Source organism: Anser anser (assembly GCF_964211835.1).
Source record: "Anser anser genome assembly, chromosome: 2".
In the NCBI taxonomy this organism is placed as follows: Eukaryota; Metazoa; Chordata; class Aves; order Anseriformes; family Anatidae; genus Anser; species Anser anser.
The window spans coordinates 132,751,295-132,763,817 of NC_139721.1; the positions used below are offsets into that span (position 1 = coordinate 132,751,295).

The 12,523-nt window shown below is 32.2% G+C and overlaps 1 protein-coding gene across 32 annotated transcripts in view; it reads left to right on the forward strand.

Annotated features, from left to right (window-relative positions):
- DGKB (diacylglycerol kinase beta) overlaps nucleotides 1-10,955 on the forward strand; it is a 394,011-nt gene extending 383,056 nt beyond the window's left edge. For 29 of the 32 annotated variants that reach the window (XR_014579916.1, XM_083824538.1, XM_083824535.1 and 26 more), the window contains one exon: nucleotides 8,494-10,955. Coding sequence is in view for 30 of the 32 variants with exons in the window: in XM_083824538.1 (XP_083680664.1) it covers nucleotides 8,494-8,601 (108 nt within the window). In the remaining 2 variants the exon portion in view is untranslated. Of the gene's footprint in view, nucleotides 1-224; nucleotides 313-7,282; nucleotides 7,306-8,493 lie in introns of those variants that run through there. The other 3 variants (XM_083824542.1, XM_083824543.1, XR_014579917.1) reach the window with 3 other exon arrangements.
- The last annotated feature ends 1,568 nt before the right edge of the window (nucleotides 10,956-12,523 follow it).

Genomic DNA, 12,523 nt, shown 5'->3' on the forward strand with positions numbered 1-12,523 from the left:
CCAATTAAAGTAACCTTTTAAAGGAGATTGAAATAGCATATACTTTCTTGTGGACCCTGTCCCTTTTGCTGTATCATCGCTAAGAGAATATGCTTAGTGTTACGTAAGAAAACCCTGCTGTAAAATTTGTTTATTTATCAAGAGAACATATTTGTCTATGCTACAGCACCACTATGAACTTAGATATAGAATAATTATTTTATGTTATATTATTCATTTTACAGGAAAAAAAATGTTTGTTTTGTCTGTTGAGGAACTTAATATATTTATCTACCCCGCTCTCTTTTCTACATCTCACAAAATTAAAAACAGGTATAGACCCACCTCTCCTCTCTCCACTAATTCTAACTATGCTAAAGTTTTTCCTTGAAGTTCTTTACAAAGTACTAGGAATCGCTCCTGACACAATGCCAAGGGTAGAAGTTAGCCTTCTTTCAACTGGGGTTTAAGATTTGATTTCCAAGGGGTCTTTGGAAGCCAAAGGCATCTATTTGATCACATAAGTACAAGGATGATCTCTTGTGGTGTATATCCAAAACTGGAGTCTGAAAAAAATATAAAATCAAAAATAATTCTTATGTGTAGCCAGCTATGTAGCCAATTATTTGAACCTGCAAGATCTCAAATTTCAGAAAAAAAAATGGTGAGACCAATATGAGAATCATAAGTTTTTATCTTCTCTAGAAACAAAACTGCATAAAAAAATTGCTTGGAGGTAATTTTCTCACAAAATTACCTGCAAGCAAATGATTAATGACCAGCTTTTAAATGGAAAATAACTAGATCAGATTAAGAAATCCATGAGTTTTGTTGCTTAGGAGACATACGAGAGTTTGCAGTTTGCTTTTCCTCTTAGAAAATTTCTTTCCCTAGCTCTTACAAGGACCTGAGGACAATATATAAAGATTCTGGTGTTGTACAACATGCATTGTGACGTGGGTGGGACATTCCTATGCTTCACATCAGGATGCTGAGGGAAGGCAGTTATTAGTTTGCTAGATGTGTCATTTTAAGGACAGAGGCTACTGTCCCCACACAGTAGATATAGTGAGATAGATATACCATCTCAGTAGTTCTATGTACATCAATTAGATCATGTACAGAGATCATATATGTCAGTTAGATAAGACAGCTGAGCTTCAGCTTTTTGATTCTTGGGTGCTCTAGACAGAAAGCTACTGTTGAAAAAAGGCTGCTCTCTCTCCCCCTCCAACTGTGCTTTAGAAAGCCGAAATAACACAATTTTGGCATGGTGACCTCAGGAATTTCGTTGTCATTTAAATTCAGTAGCTTTAGGGACTAACCTAAAAAAAATTACAGAGCCCAAATGAGAAAGAAATTCATACAGTCAGTATGTATTTAATCAACCTTGCCCCAAGGTACACATGGTTAGACAGAACTCAGAAGTCTTAAAGGACTTAGAAGTTCTTTTCTGTTTCTCCTTCAGATTTTGGTACAAATGAGGGCATTTTTTAAATGATTACTCAAGAAATCAGGTTCAACTTGATCAAAATTCTCCTTCTATATTCCATTACATTCCACTATGCAGATTAAGGAAAGTAAGTTCTGTATCCAGTCCTGTTATGTATGAAATGCAGGCTGCAAATGCAGACTTGGAAGTTTATTTTCCATTGAAGAAATCAATAAGTTTATCTTTGCTACTTCTCTTCCTTTTCCTTCTCATGCACAGAGACCGCGTTCCCCCAGAATGATAGCATGGGCTCAGAATAAATAAATAAATAATAATAATATATAATATAATATAATATAATAATATATATAATGGAATACAATAATACAGTGATTCTCCAGAAGCTATGATCTGTGATTTTTCATTCCTGTGATCTCTTTGATCTCTTTTAGTACTAAAGAAGTTGCAGCATGCTTCTTTTATTAACTAATCTTACATGTGCACCTAACATCCCTAAAAGACAATTCTATAAGTTCTGTTAATATTTAAAATATATATCTATAAGTTCTGTTAATATTTAAAATTGTGAGTGGCCTCAGTCTAAATATCTAATAAACATCCAGAATTAATTCAATATTTTAAACACATGCAGACATCAGTATCTGACAAAGTCACTCTGCTCTGGTATAATAAGATGCAGAATCTGAACATCAAATTGTATTTTTTTTTTATTTTTTTTCTATAGAAGAATCTTCGGGAGAAGGAAAGATGATAATGTTAATATTATGTTAAACATCTCGTCTGATTAGCTGAGGAGGAAATTCTATCAGAGCTCTCCCAGACAAATATAGAAACATGAAAGATATCTATGGTTTCACCTGATCTCCAAATAGGTCATTAATAGTAATGAAACTTCAGAGATTCTTAAGTTAATTCAATAAACTTCTAGCTTTAGCCATCAGGATTTTTTATTTTTTTTTAAAGTAATCTTTCAATTTAGCTACGTAATGTATTAGCATTGTTTTGAAAAATCTATAAGAATATTCCATCTTAATTAGAAATAACTGTGATTTCAGTTCTTTCTTCTATTTATGACTTGGTTGGCATCATATCTGAAAGACTGTCAAGCTGCTAGCAACATTAGACTAAATAAAGTAGAAGACAGAAATGTCTATAAAAGGTGTAAGAGTATTGCCAAATGAAGGAATGGTAATCCATAGTCAAAGCCCACCTGGTAGATTGCCAGAAAAAATAGTTTCATAAACATCTGAAATGTTTGCATATTTTTAAATTTAAATTTAAAAAAAATATTTAAAAACAGTATTTTTAAAAATTATTTACTGATAGGGAAAATTTGTAAGAAACCATTTAATTATGGAACTCAGAAATTATATTTTGAAATATTATGATTTGTATGCACCTTAAAAATAAGTTTTAATGAATGACTGGATATTTTCTTTCTAGCCTTTCCTTTAGGGATGTGATGAGCATGATCTCAGAGGACTTAGTGAAGTCCTACTTTTGTATTTAAATCCAAAGAGAAGGAAGAACAAAATACATATCATATTCATGATACGCAAGGGCTGGGTGAAAAAAAATGAAAGACAGTCACAGATTTGTTTTATGTAGATCCATTGGCTCCAAAACTCCATAAATGTCATGAAGAAGTTGCAGCTGTTTTCTAGACTCTCAGTCTGTAAAGTATCCTCTTTCCATGTCACTGAATGTATTTTTTTTGTTTGTTTGTTTTTGTTAACATGGGAAATTAAACTTTTGTGTCTGCTTCTTTTGAGCAAAGAGGAACTGGATCCTAGATATGGTGGCTGGTGTTTGTAGAATGTTGTATAATAACTACACAAGTATAGTTATTCCCATAAATGGAAGTCAATTGCTAGAAAAAAGTTTTGGGTGTTATACTGAAATGCTACATTTTCCCTCTTTTGAACAACAGTGTGCATACTTTTGAGGCCAGAGTGGTTTATTGAGCTTCTAACACTTTATTGTGCAGTTGGGCATTATTTTTTGTGCTCACAGGTACACTGCACATTAATTAGTTTTGTTTACCTATGCATTTTTTTCTTAATTTCACAACAGTAGTTTTTGTAATTGACAAAGCAATTTACTGCATGTGTGCTTTCTGCACCCCAGACAAATACTCTAGCATGTAATGCACCTTTCTTTCCATTTCAGATTGTTAAGAAAAGAATTAGTTGTGACTAATTGCCAATTAATTTGCAGTGGTTTCAGGGAGGAGGGAGGAAAAAAAACAATTGTACCTACTAATTAAAATTTGAAATATTCCAAAGTGTCATCTTTAGGTGTCTGTGGAATACATAATTTCCATTTTAGTTCTGCACTAGATCTGTAACAACCCTGAGTTTGACAGCTCTATTAATTTAAAACCTCAGTGATACCTATTAGTACAAAACATGAAGAAAAAGCCATTAATCATTTATTTTAATTTTGCAGCTCTGTCATTTTCTCAGTATGTTTAAAAATTATGATGACACCATAATGTTTTCCAATCTACCTGTGTGAAGGGGAAACGGATCACACTACTTAGGAGAGAGACTAGAGTATATTATTAGAGCTTAATTAATGCCAAACTGATTAGATTTGATTGCACTTTGCACAATAATATTGTTAAGAAATTTATTTAAAAGATGTATTGCATAATGCTATATTTAAAACCACTGGTCTAGACCTGAGAGATTTGACCAAAATGTCACATAATGCAAATAACAGGTTAATTATTATAGCACTGCTTATATTCTGTACATCTTAGTCATCCAGTACAGCCCTCAATCACCCATGAGAAGTTAAAAGTATTTGCCACTTTTGTGATATAGAAGTGCTACATCCACCTATTTCCTGTAAGAAAAGAAGCAAATGTGCATCAAAACTGGGAAAACCTTCATACCCTCAAAACTATCAACAGCCAGACCCTGATGATAACATGGAACAAAGTGACCATAAGCTAGCAGGTCCAAACTGAAAAGGAGGTTTTTGTTTTGTTTTGTTTGTTTGTTTGTTTTCCCCCCTCTATCCTTAAAATACAGGGGTTTTTTATTTAATATTAATTGAAATATTACAAGCAGAGCTGACTTTCTCCATTTTTGGTTATCTAGTCTCATTTAGCATTGTAGTTAGCACTTGCATATATAGCACCACATTCTGTGTTAACAGTAAGCATTTAGGCATTCTGTGAAGTCAGGAACATACAGATAACCAGTACATAGTGTAGAAATACTAACATATAAGCAAAAGCGATTGACCTAAAAGAGGTGGCTATTATACTAAAATTATTGATGGTCACTTCATTTTTTTGAGTGGATTCATTTTGTTAATGTAACTTCAAGGCATATTTTGAAACTCTGACCTGCTCCCAAAACAAATAAATTTCTGGTTTATGCATTTATAAATATCTTTAATATAACAAATTCTGGCTTCTCCTTTATCAGAAAATTTGTTATCTATGAAGAGGGAGTGATTATTAAATTACTAACTCTTAAGATTTATGCTCTTTGTAAATGGATCTTTTGTCCCTTCCCATGAAATGGACACACTTTTTAATGCTAGAAAGACAATTTTGAAATTGCAAATGCAATATTTTTTCTGCTAAGCCTATTTACTAGATATAGCAGTCCTTTACATTTCTGTGATTGTGAACTCAAAGGCTAAAATCATGGCTACAGTTGGTGAATGAGAGTTTTGCCAGTGCCATTTTGCCACTCAAGCCATTCCAACAGCTTGAGATTAGCCTATAATGTTGTATATGCAGCTTTCAACAACAAAAAATCCATAACATCATAGCCACTCGTGTTTTTTTGCTTTCATTCTACATGAAATTGCATTTCCAAATTTTTTTGTACTTTTAATTAAATTTCTTACAAATATGCCAAATAGAAGCATTTTCTTGCATTTTTTCCTCCAGCAGCACTTCAGTCAGTTCCCTAATTTATGTTTAAAATGTCCTCCATACTTGCTGTAAGTCATTCTATATTTTCAATAAACCAGAGTACATTATCTCAAAACAATATTTTCCAGTATTCCTTACTATTTTGCATGAGTTTGTCTGTCAGGGTATCATTAGTTACTAAAAATGTTATGTTTGAGTTTGTTTGTTTGTTTTCCTGACCAATCACTTTTTCTCTATTTTTTGTGTGTGTGCGAGGAAATCACAGATTCACCTTGGAAAAATGAAAAAGAAAAAAAATAGTGGGTCTTATTGAAAGCTTTTTCAAAGCTTTTAAAATTGCGCTTCTAATGCAAAAGACATGAAGTTTTTTGCTGAAGGGGAGAGAAAAAACAAATAGTAAAAGTTAGTCTTCAGACACTAGACATACACAGAATTTATACACAGATAGTGATTTATTTTTTTGATTTTTTTTTTCTAGTTTTAACTTTTTACATCTTTCCAGGACCAGATCATCATCTTGTAACTATTATTATTTTTTTTGGTCCATTTTCGTCTCTGTAGACCCTCTTAGTGTTCAGTCCTACTTTGACCCGATACACTGTTTCCCTTTCTAAGACCCTTAGTCATCTTGAAGTGTTTAATTTCACTTGTCATTGACATAGCACCAACTTTGGCAATGGTGCCAGTATGCAAACAGAAGAAGCAACAATTCTAGGACAGAAATGCAGTGAATGAAAGTCTTGAGAAAGACAAAGTTAGTATATTTCAGGCAATGTAGTGCAATGGTTCACTGTGTATTGTACTGATCTCTTTTTATGACCTATATATATACATATGTGTATATATATTTCATGGGGAAAATAAAAAAATCAAAGGTTATCATTGTTAACCAATGCAATATTAACTTACATTACCATGAACATGTTAAAAAATTACTTTAAGTTACCATTTCACTTTTTTAGATTCAGAATGTAATGTATATTTTATGCCACTGGAATTGTGCCAATTTACAACAGTTGAAAATATGTCTTAGAGAAATGCATGTAGGACTCCATCCTCATGCGCATGAGTGGTTAGTCATGTTCAGGCATCTTAGCTGATCTCAGCTGATAGGATACAACATACTGAAGAGGTCATGTTCTCTGAAACAGATGGCTCAAGCCAAAAAAGAACATTACAAATGATAAATATTTTCTCAATATGTAATTGCATTCACCCTCAGCAACATTGAACAGCCCCAGTCCAACATGCAATCTGTATGGGTTCTCAGGAATAACTCACCTCTTCATACAAAAGCCATCTTTTGAGTTTTGCTCTTTTATTCATTTTAAGATGGAATTATTATGATTTACCTCTGAAATGAAATTCTGAGAACATTCCTATTGCCTCATCATGGCAAAATCTTGTAATATACTGAACCCTCATGCCTCTCCTAAAATTCACTCACAGCAGCTGAAGATTACTTTATGTATTGATTCTCAGGATCAGGTTGATGTCATCACTATTCCTGAGACCCAAAATATGTTTTATGAAGCATGTGAAAGTTACGGTAATCCTTGAGGCAATTTTCCATCAGCTGGTATAAAGTGACATTAATGGAATAATGCCAACTTACCCCAACTACAGATTTGGCTTCCAAAGTGGTGCCTGAAGCAGAATTTCATGTGATAAAATATGTTGATGCCAGTCTTTGAAAGCAGTAGTTATTTTCTGTGTGAAAGTAATATAGAACGCCATAAAATAAAGTATTAAAATAAAATATTAAAATAAAATTATACTACATTTGATACTAATGAACAATGTTGACAAGAAGAGATCACGTATGAAATTTGAGATTAATGAACTAAGGTGGCATGGAAATGAACATTTGGAGAATAAAATATGTCTCTAATAGGGTTAAATAAACCCACCCATTTTGTTGGGATTTTCATGTTTCTGTCTCTTTTATATAGTAAAGTAAATTTCCACCACAAGAAATGTCCTGATCTATGTTTTAATGAGCCTCTCCACGTGACATACATTTTTTGTTTCATTACTGTTAGTGAATGACAAGTGAAGGATATTCATTTTAACTTGAAAATGTCAGGTATGCACTTTAAGAGATATATTTTTCCAGTTTTTAATGAGGTGGTGTTTCTTTTTGAAAGAAATACCTATCTCTGATGTGGGTACTATGCAGATGACAACTGATATTTAATAAGTGATGGTTCTTGTATTAGTCGTAGTTCACTAAAGAAAATGTCTCGGATTGCTTTTGAAAAACTCTTAACGTCACTAGCCCAAAGGCAAGATGTGACCTTTTTATTACATAATGAGAATCATTTATTATCTTACAATGTATCTTAAAGTCACAGACAAAATGCCACTTTGATAATTGCTTTCAATTAGCTTTGAGCATAGCATACATTCATAAAATGTCTTCTCTAATTTAGACTTGAATTAGAGAAAATTGCAGACATAATCTACTTTAAGGTTGTCTCATTTAAGGTGATTCGTAGTTTTATATCAAAGAAATCAAAATGGGTCGCTTTAGAGCAGTCTTGCAAAGTGTTTTAAATAGGCTTTTCAATATTTGAGTCTGTTCTATTAACAATTAATTAACAAATTGGAATGCTAGTTAATCTTTTTTGACCTTTTTTGTGTGTTAACTTTTAACTTTCATTCATAGTGGCTGTTTTGAAATTAAACAGTGTCCTGTGTTAGAAGGGAGGTACAGTTTGATTAGATGTATAAACAAAACATACAAAGATACAGTTTATATCTTAGTAATAAGCAATGACTAGATCTGTCAGCACATATGTCCTTTCCAGCTTTTAAATTCTTATTAATCTTGTAGACATGTAAAATATTCAATAGCAAGCAATAAATTCCACAGTCAAGAAGTAAGATCATATATTGGCATGTATTTTATTGTATAGGATTTTTAATATTGATTGCATGTATAATTTAAAGTATTTGTGGTAACAATGATTACATACAATGATACATTGGCTTACTGCACGTGTAACATCATTCATAAAAATAAGGATATTTTCCCTTCTTCTTTGATTAAATGAAAAAAGGTTGGAAATTGCATGTAAAGATAATTCATGCATTTCAGATACTTGCATGTAGAAACTGAACTAGCTCAACTGATAACTGATTTTCTTCTTTCTTCTCCCAGATAAAAATTACCCATAAGAACCAAGCCCCTATGTTGATGGGACCTCCTCCAAAAACTGGTCTTTTTTCTTCTATCATCAGAAGAACAAGGAACCACAGCAAGGAATAAGCCTGTGTAGTTTAGTTTTTAGAAAACCAATTAGCTTTGTTGGGCTTTGGAATATTTATGCTGGAAATCTTTCAAGAATTTTAGAATATATACTACTTGCAAAATCATGGATTTTTGGTTTAACAGTTTCCGTGAGTGAGCTAATGTAAAACTCTGCTATTAGGAAAAAATAATAATAATAATAAAAAGTCACAGTTTTGTAGGTATTTTGCATGAAGAAAGCAAATCTTTACATGAAGTGATGCAGCATTTTTTTTCTTGTTGTTGTTGCATGCAATATCATTTACTAATCTATGCGATAATTCTGCCATGAAATATAGGAAGGGAATGCCATGAATAATTTGATTTTCTCTCTATTCTATTTCTAGCTTTTTTTTCTATTACAATGATTATATGCAATAAGTTCAACAGTATCTCTTGAATCAAACATTTTCATATCAATAACAAATTAGACCTGTTTCAGAGTAAAGTTTATTACAGGTCTCATTAACCTGTACTTTTAGTTTATCATTTGTTTCTACCCTAAGAATATTTTTATTCAGATAAGTATTAAAATCTTATATCTTATTCTGATAACTCCTATGTATATGAGTAATTGTATCTGTTGAAATCTTCTAACTCAATGTGTTCAGTATTCAAATGATCGTGATTATTCGTGTGTAAGTTTTAGCAAGACTGGAAATCAGTGGAAATTTGAGTAAAAACTATGTGGTTAAGGAGATCATGCTAAGACTGAAGATGTTAATACTTGCAAAACTAAGCATCAGTGTTGTTTGTTGAAACATTAGAATTATCTTAATGAGCAATACATCACTGTAACATGGCAAACTTTATATCGTCTGTGTATCGACCGATAGCATAGCGCATATGCACACAAATAACCAAAGCTCATGCCTAATAAAGTGCATTTCCCACCAAAGATTTAGTGAAGGATGCTTCAGAGAAATGGGTTAATGCATAATTAATCAAGCTCACTGGAGTAGACTCACTTCTGAAAATTTACAGTTCTTTTGATTATGTTGGCAATGTCCAGACAAATGTTGGGGTAGGAAAAAAATATTAAATTAATTGCAAATAAATACTCACTTTTCATTTGTTTCATCAACTGATAGACATAGACACATACTCTAAATATTGACATTTATAGATACTCTAAACGTTGGAAAATGAAACTTATCTAATTTTGTTTTCATTATTATTTATACATCTATGCTATCCGTAATTACTTGTCCTCTAAATTCATCTCTTAGGAAAGGATAAACTGTTATCTATTCCCCTTTTGTAGTCTGTTGTCTGGAATCAAATCATTTCTTGTCATAAATTTTGTGGAGGCAGTTTTTCAGGTCTTTACTTTCTTAGCCCTCTGAGAGACTTCCTAACAGCTTAGAAATCATAAAACAGGGATTTGTCTGAGGATTGCACAACACTATCTAATGTTGAAGGGGAGTCCAAGAATGACAACTTATTTTCAGTCTTGCATTTAAACAATCTTAATCAAAATTTTTGTGCAGTCTTAACATTGTTCTTTGTTCAGAGTGAGCTGCTTCTCCTCTCTGCATGTCATAATGAAATTTCATCAAAAAACGAAACAAAACAAAAACTTTGCTTGAAATCCATGATTTCCCATTTTTATCTAGATTTTAAATGCTAATGATTTATTAAATCTATTTTTCTATTAATTCATTCTTCCATCAGAAAATAGTATTTAATAATTCTGTAGTGCACGGTACTGTGCATGTACTTAAATAAAGTTGATATCATTAGCTCCTCAGTGTAAGAATTCAACAGAGTCCTAATTTATATAATAGACACTGAAATGAAAGTCAGTGTATAGCTGGTAAGGATTTTGTCTTTGAAATATACAATCGGTGTTTTGTAAACTTTAGGAGGTAAATATTAATTAATGTTATGTTCAGCATTAGGTAGAAAAATATGAGGGCAATTATTTGCTAAAATTAAGATCTTGTAATTCCCCATTCTTGGGTCCAGTGGTGTTGATAATTAGTTACCATATGAGTGAACTAATATTTTTCCTGTGCATTGCAAACACACACACATACAAAACACATTTGATGCACTTCTTGACTGCAAATATAAATACAGAGCTAAAGATATGAGCAAAAAGAAGGAACCTGCTGACATAATATTACATAAAGTGCACACTGGTTTTATGAAATTATGGTTACAGGTGATATTTTCAGATAACTTGATATAGGATTTTCTACCAATGCTCTTAACTTTTTTTTTGTGGCAAAAATGTGTTTAAGGATTATATATAATGTATTCTCTATGATTATCTCATGAACATTGTAACTCTGAAAAAAAATAAAAAAGATATATAAGCTATTCTTTAATAATGTATGCAATTTTAAAAGTGCCATTCTGAATAGCAAATTGTTCACAACATGCTTTTTCATATAGAGGGATAGATGGGTTCATGTAATCATGACTACATGCAACTCTGACTAGATCTAGAAAATGTAAATTAGATATGTTTGCCAGTATGTGTCAAATTCTTACAGTAGCAAAATATAATGAAATAGCCATTTTATTACATATTGACACATTGCAACAGTAACATCCTCTCTTTCTATTGTGTTTATTTGTTTGTTTGTTTACAATGGCCTTTAACAATTTAAAACCATGATCAAGATGAATATGATGATGATGAATAGAATATCTTAGAGTACATAAAGCATAGTGTGAAAGGAAAATGTTTGATTTAATTAAAGAGAACTTCATTTCCTTCCTTCCTTCCTTCCTTCCTTCCTTCCTTCCTTCCTTCCTTCCTTCCTTCCTTCCTTCCTTCCTTCCTTCCTTCCTTCCTTCCTTCCTTCCTTTTCATTTCAGTGTGTGCAGAATTAGCATTGTGAAATTATATAGTCATATACAGTGAAGTGAAACACGGAAAATATGTATGTATCTTCATTCAGGTGAAATAGATGCACTGTTCTGAATCTTAAGAGTAGTAGCTGTAAACCTTCCACTGTTTACAATGGGGCATTCTTTAAGGCCTCATTAATGACATTTTCAACATACATGGAAATTACAAAGATGTAGGAATTATGCCTGACATTGAATTTGCAAATTTTTCATCTCCCTACTAGAGCATTGCATGTGGTCGATGTGCTGAAGAACGAACATGACGTCTCCAAAAGAAATCTAAGTTGTGAAAGTCACACTCACATGAGTTCCTGTTAAAAGTAGAGTTCAGTGCAGAGACAAATACAGTATTACTGCTTCTAGTACTTGTAAGATGTTTTTTACACATATCGTCACAATTATTTAAAGCTAAGGGGTTTGATCTCATGCTTTGTGCTTAATTGAGTGTGTATGTGTATACATGAGCTACATCAGGTAGTATGCTAATATGCTCCGAACTTTGATGAGCTAAGAAGAACTTTGTTTCTGAAGCAGAAATAGATATTCTATAACATTGTCTCATTCTTATCAACTCTGTATTATTACATGTAAATCATAACAGTGATTACCTAATATTCAAAATTATCTAATGCAAATAAAGTCACTGAGGTCATCGTGTTTCAGAATATCAGTGTAAGTAATACACTCAAAGAATATCTGCATTTGATATTATTACTGTATGAAATGGAGAAAAAAGGCATGCTTTAATACATAGGTTGTGTTGTTGCCATTTTTTTTGTTTGTTTTACTGAGGCTGGAGATATTCAGACAGTTGCAACGACCTGACATATCAGTGAACAAGGATATTTTGTAATTTACTGCCTTCAATCCCAAATGAGCTCTGGGACTTGTAATTTTGACACAGATCATAGGGAGGCCAAATCTTTCTGGAAAAAGGGAAATATAGTATACCACCTGTCTGGAAAAGTCTAGAAAGAATGGCTGAAAATCTGGAAAGAAAAAAAAAAAAGGAAAGAAAAATCAGACATAATTATCTTTA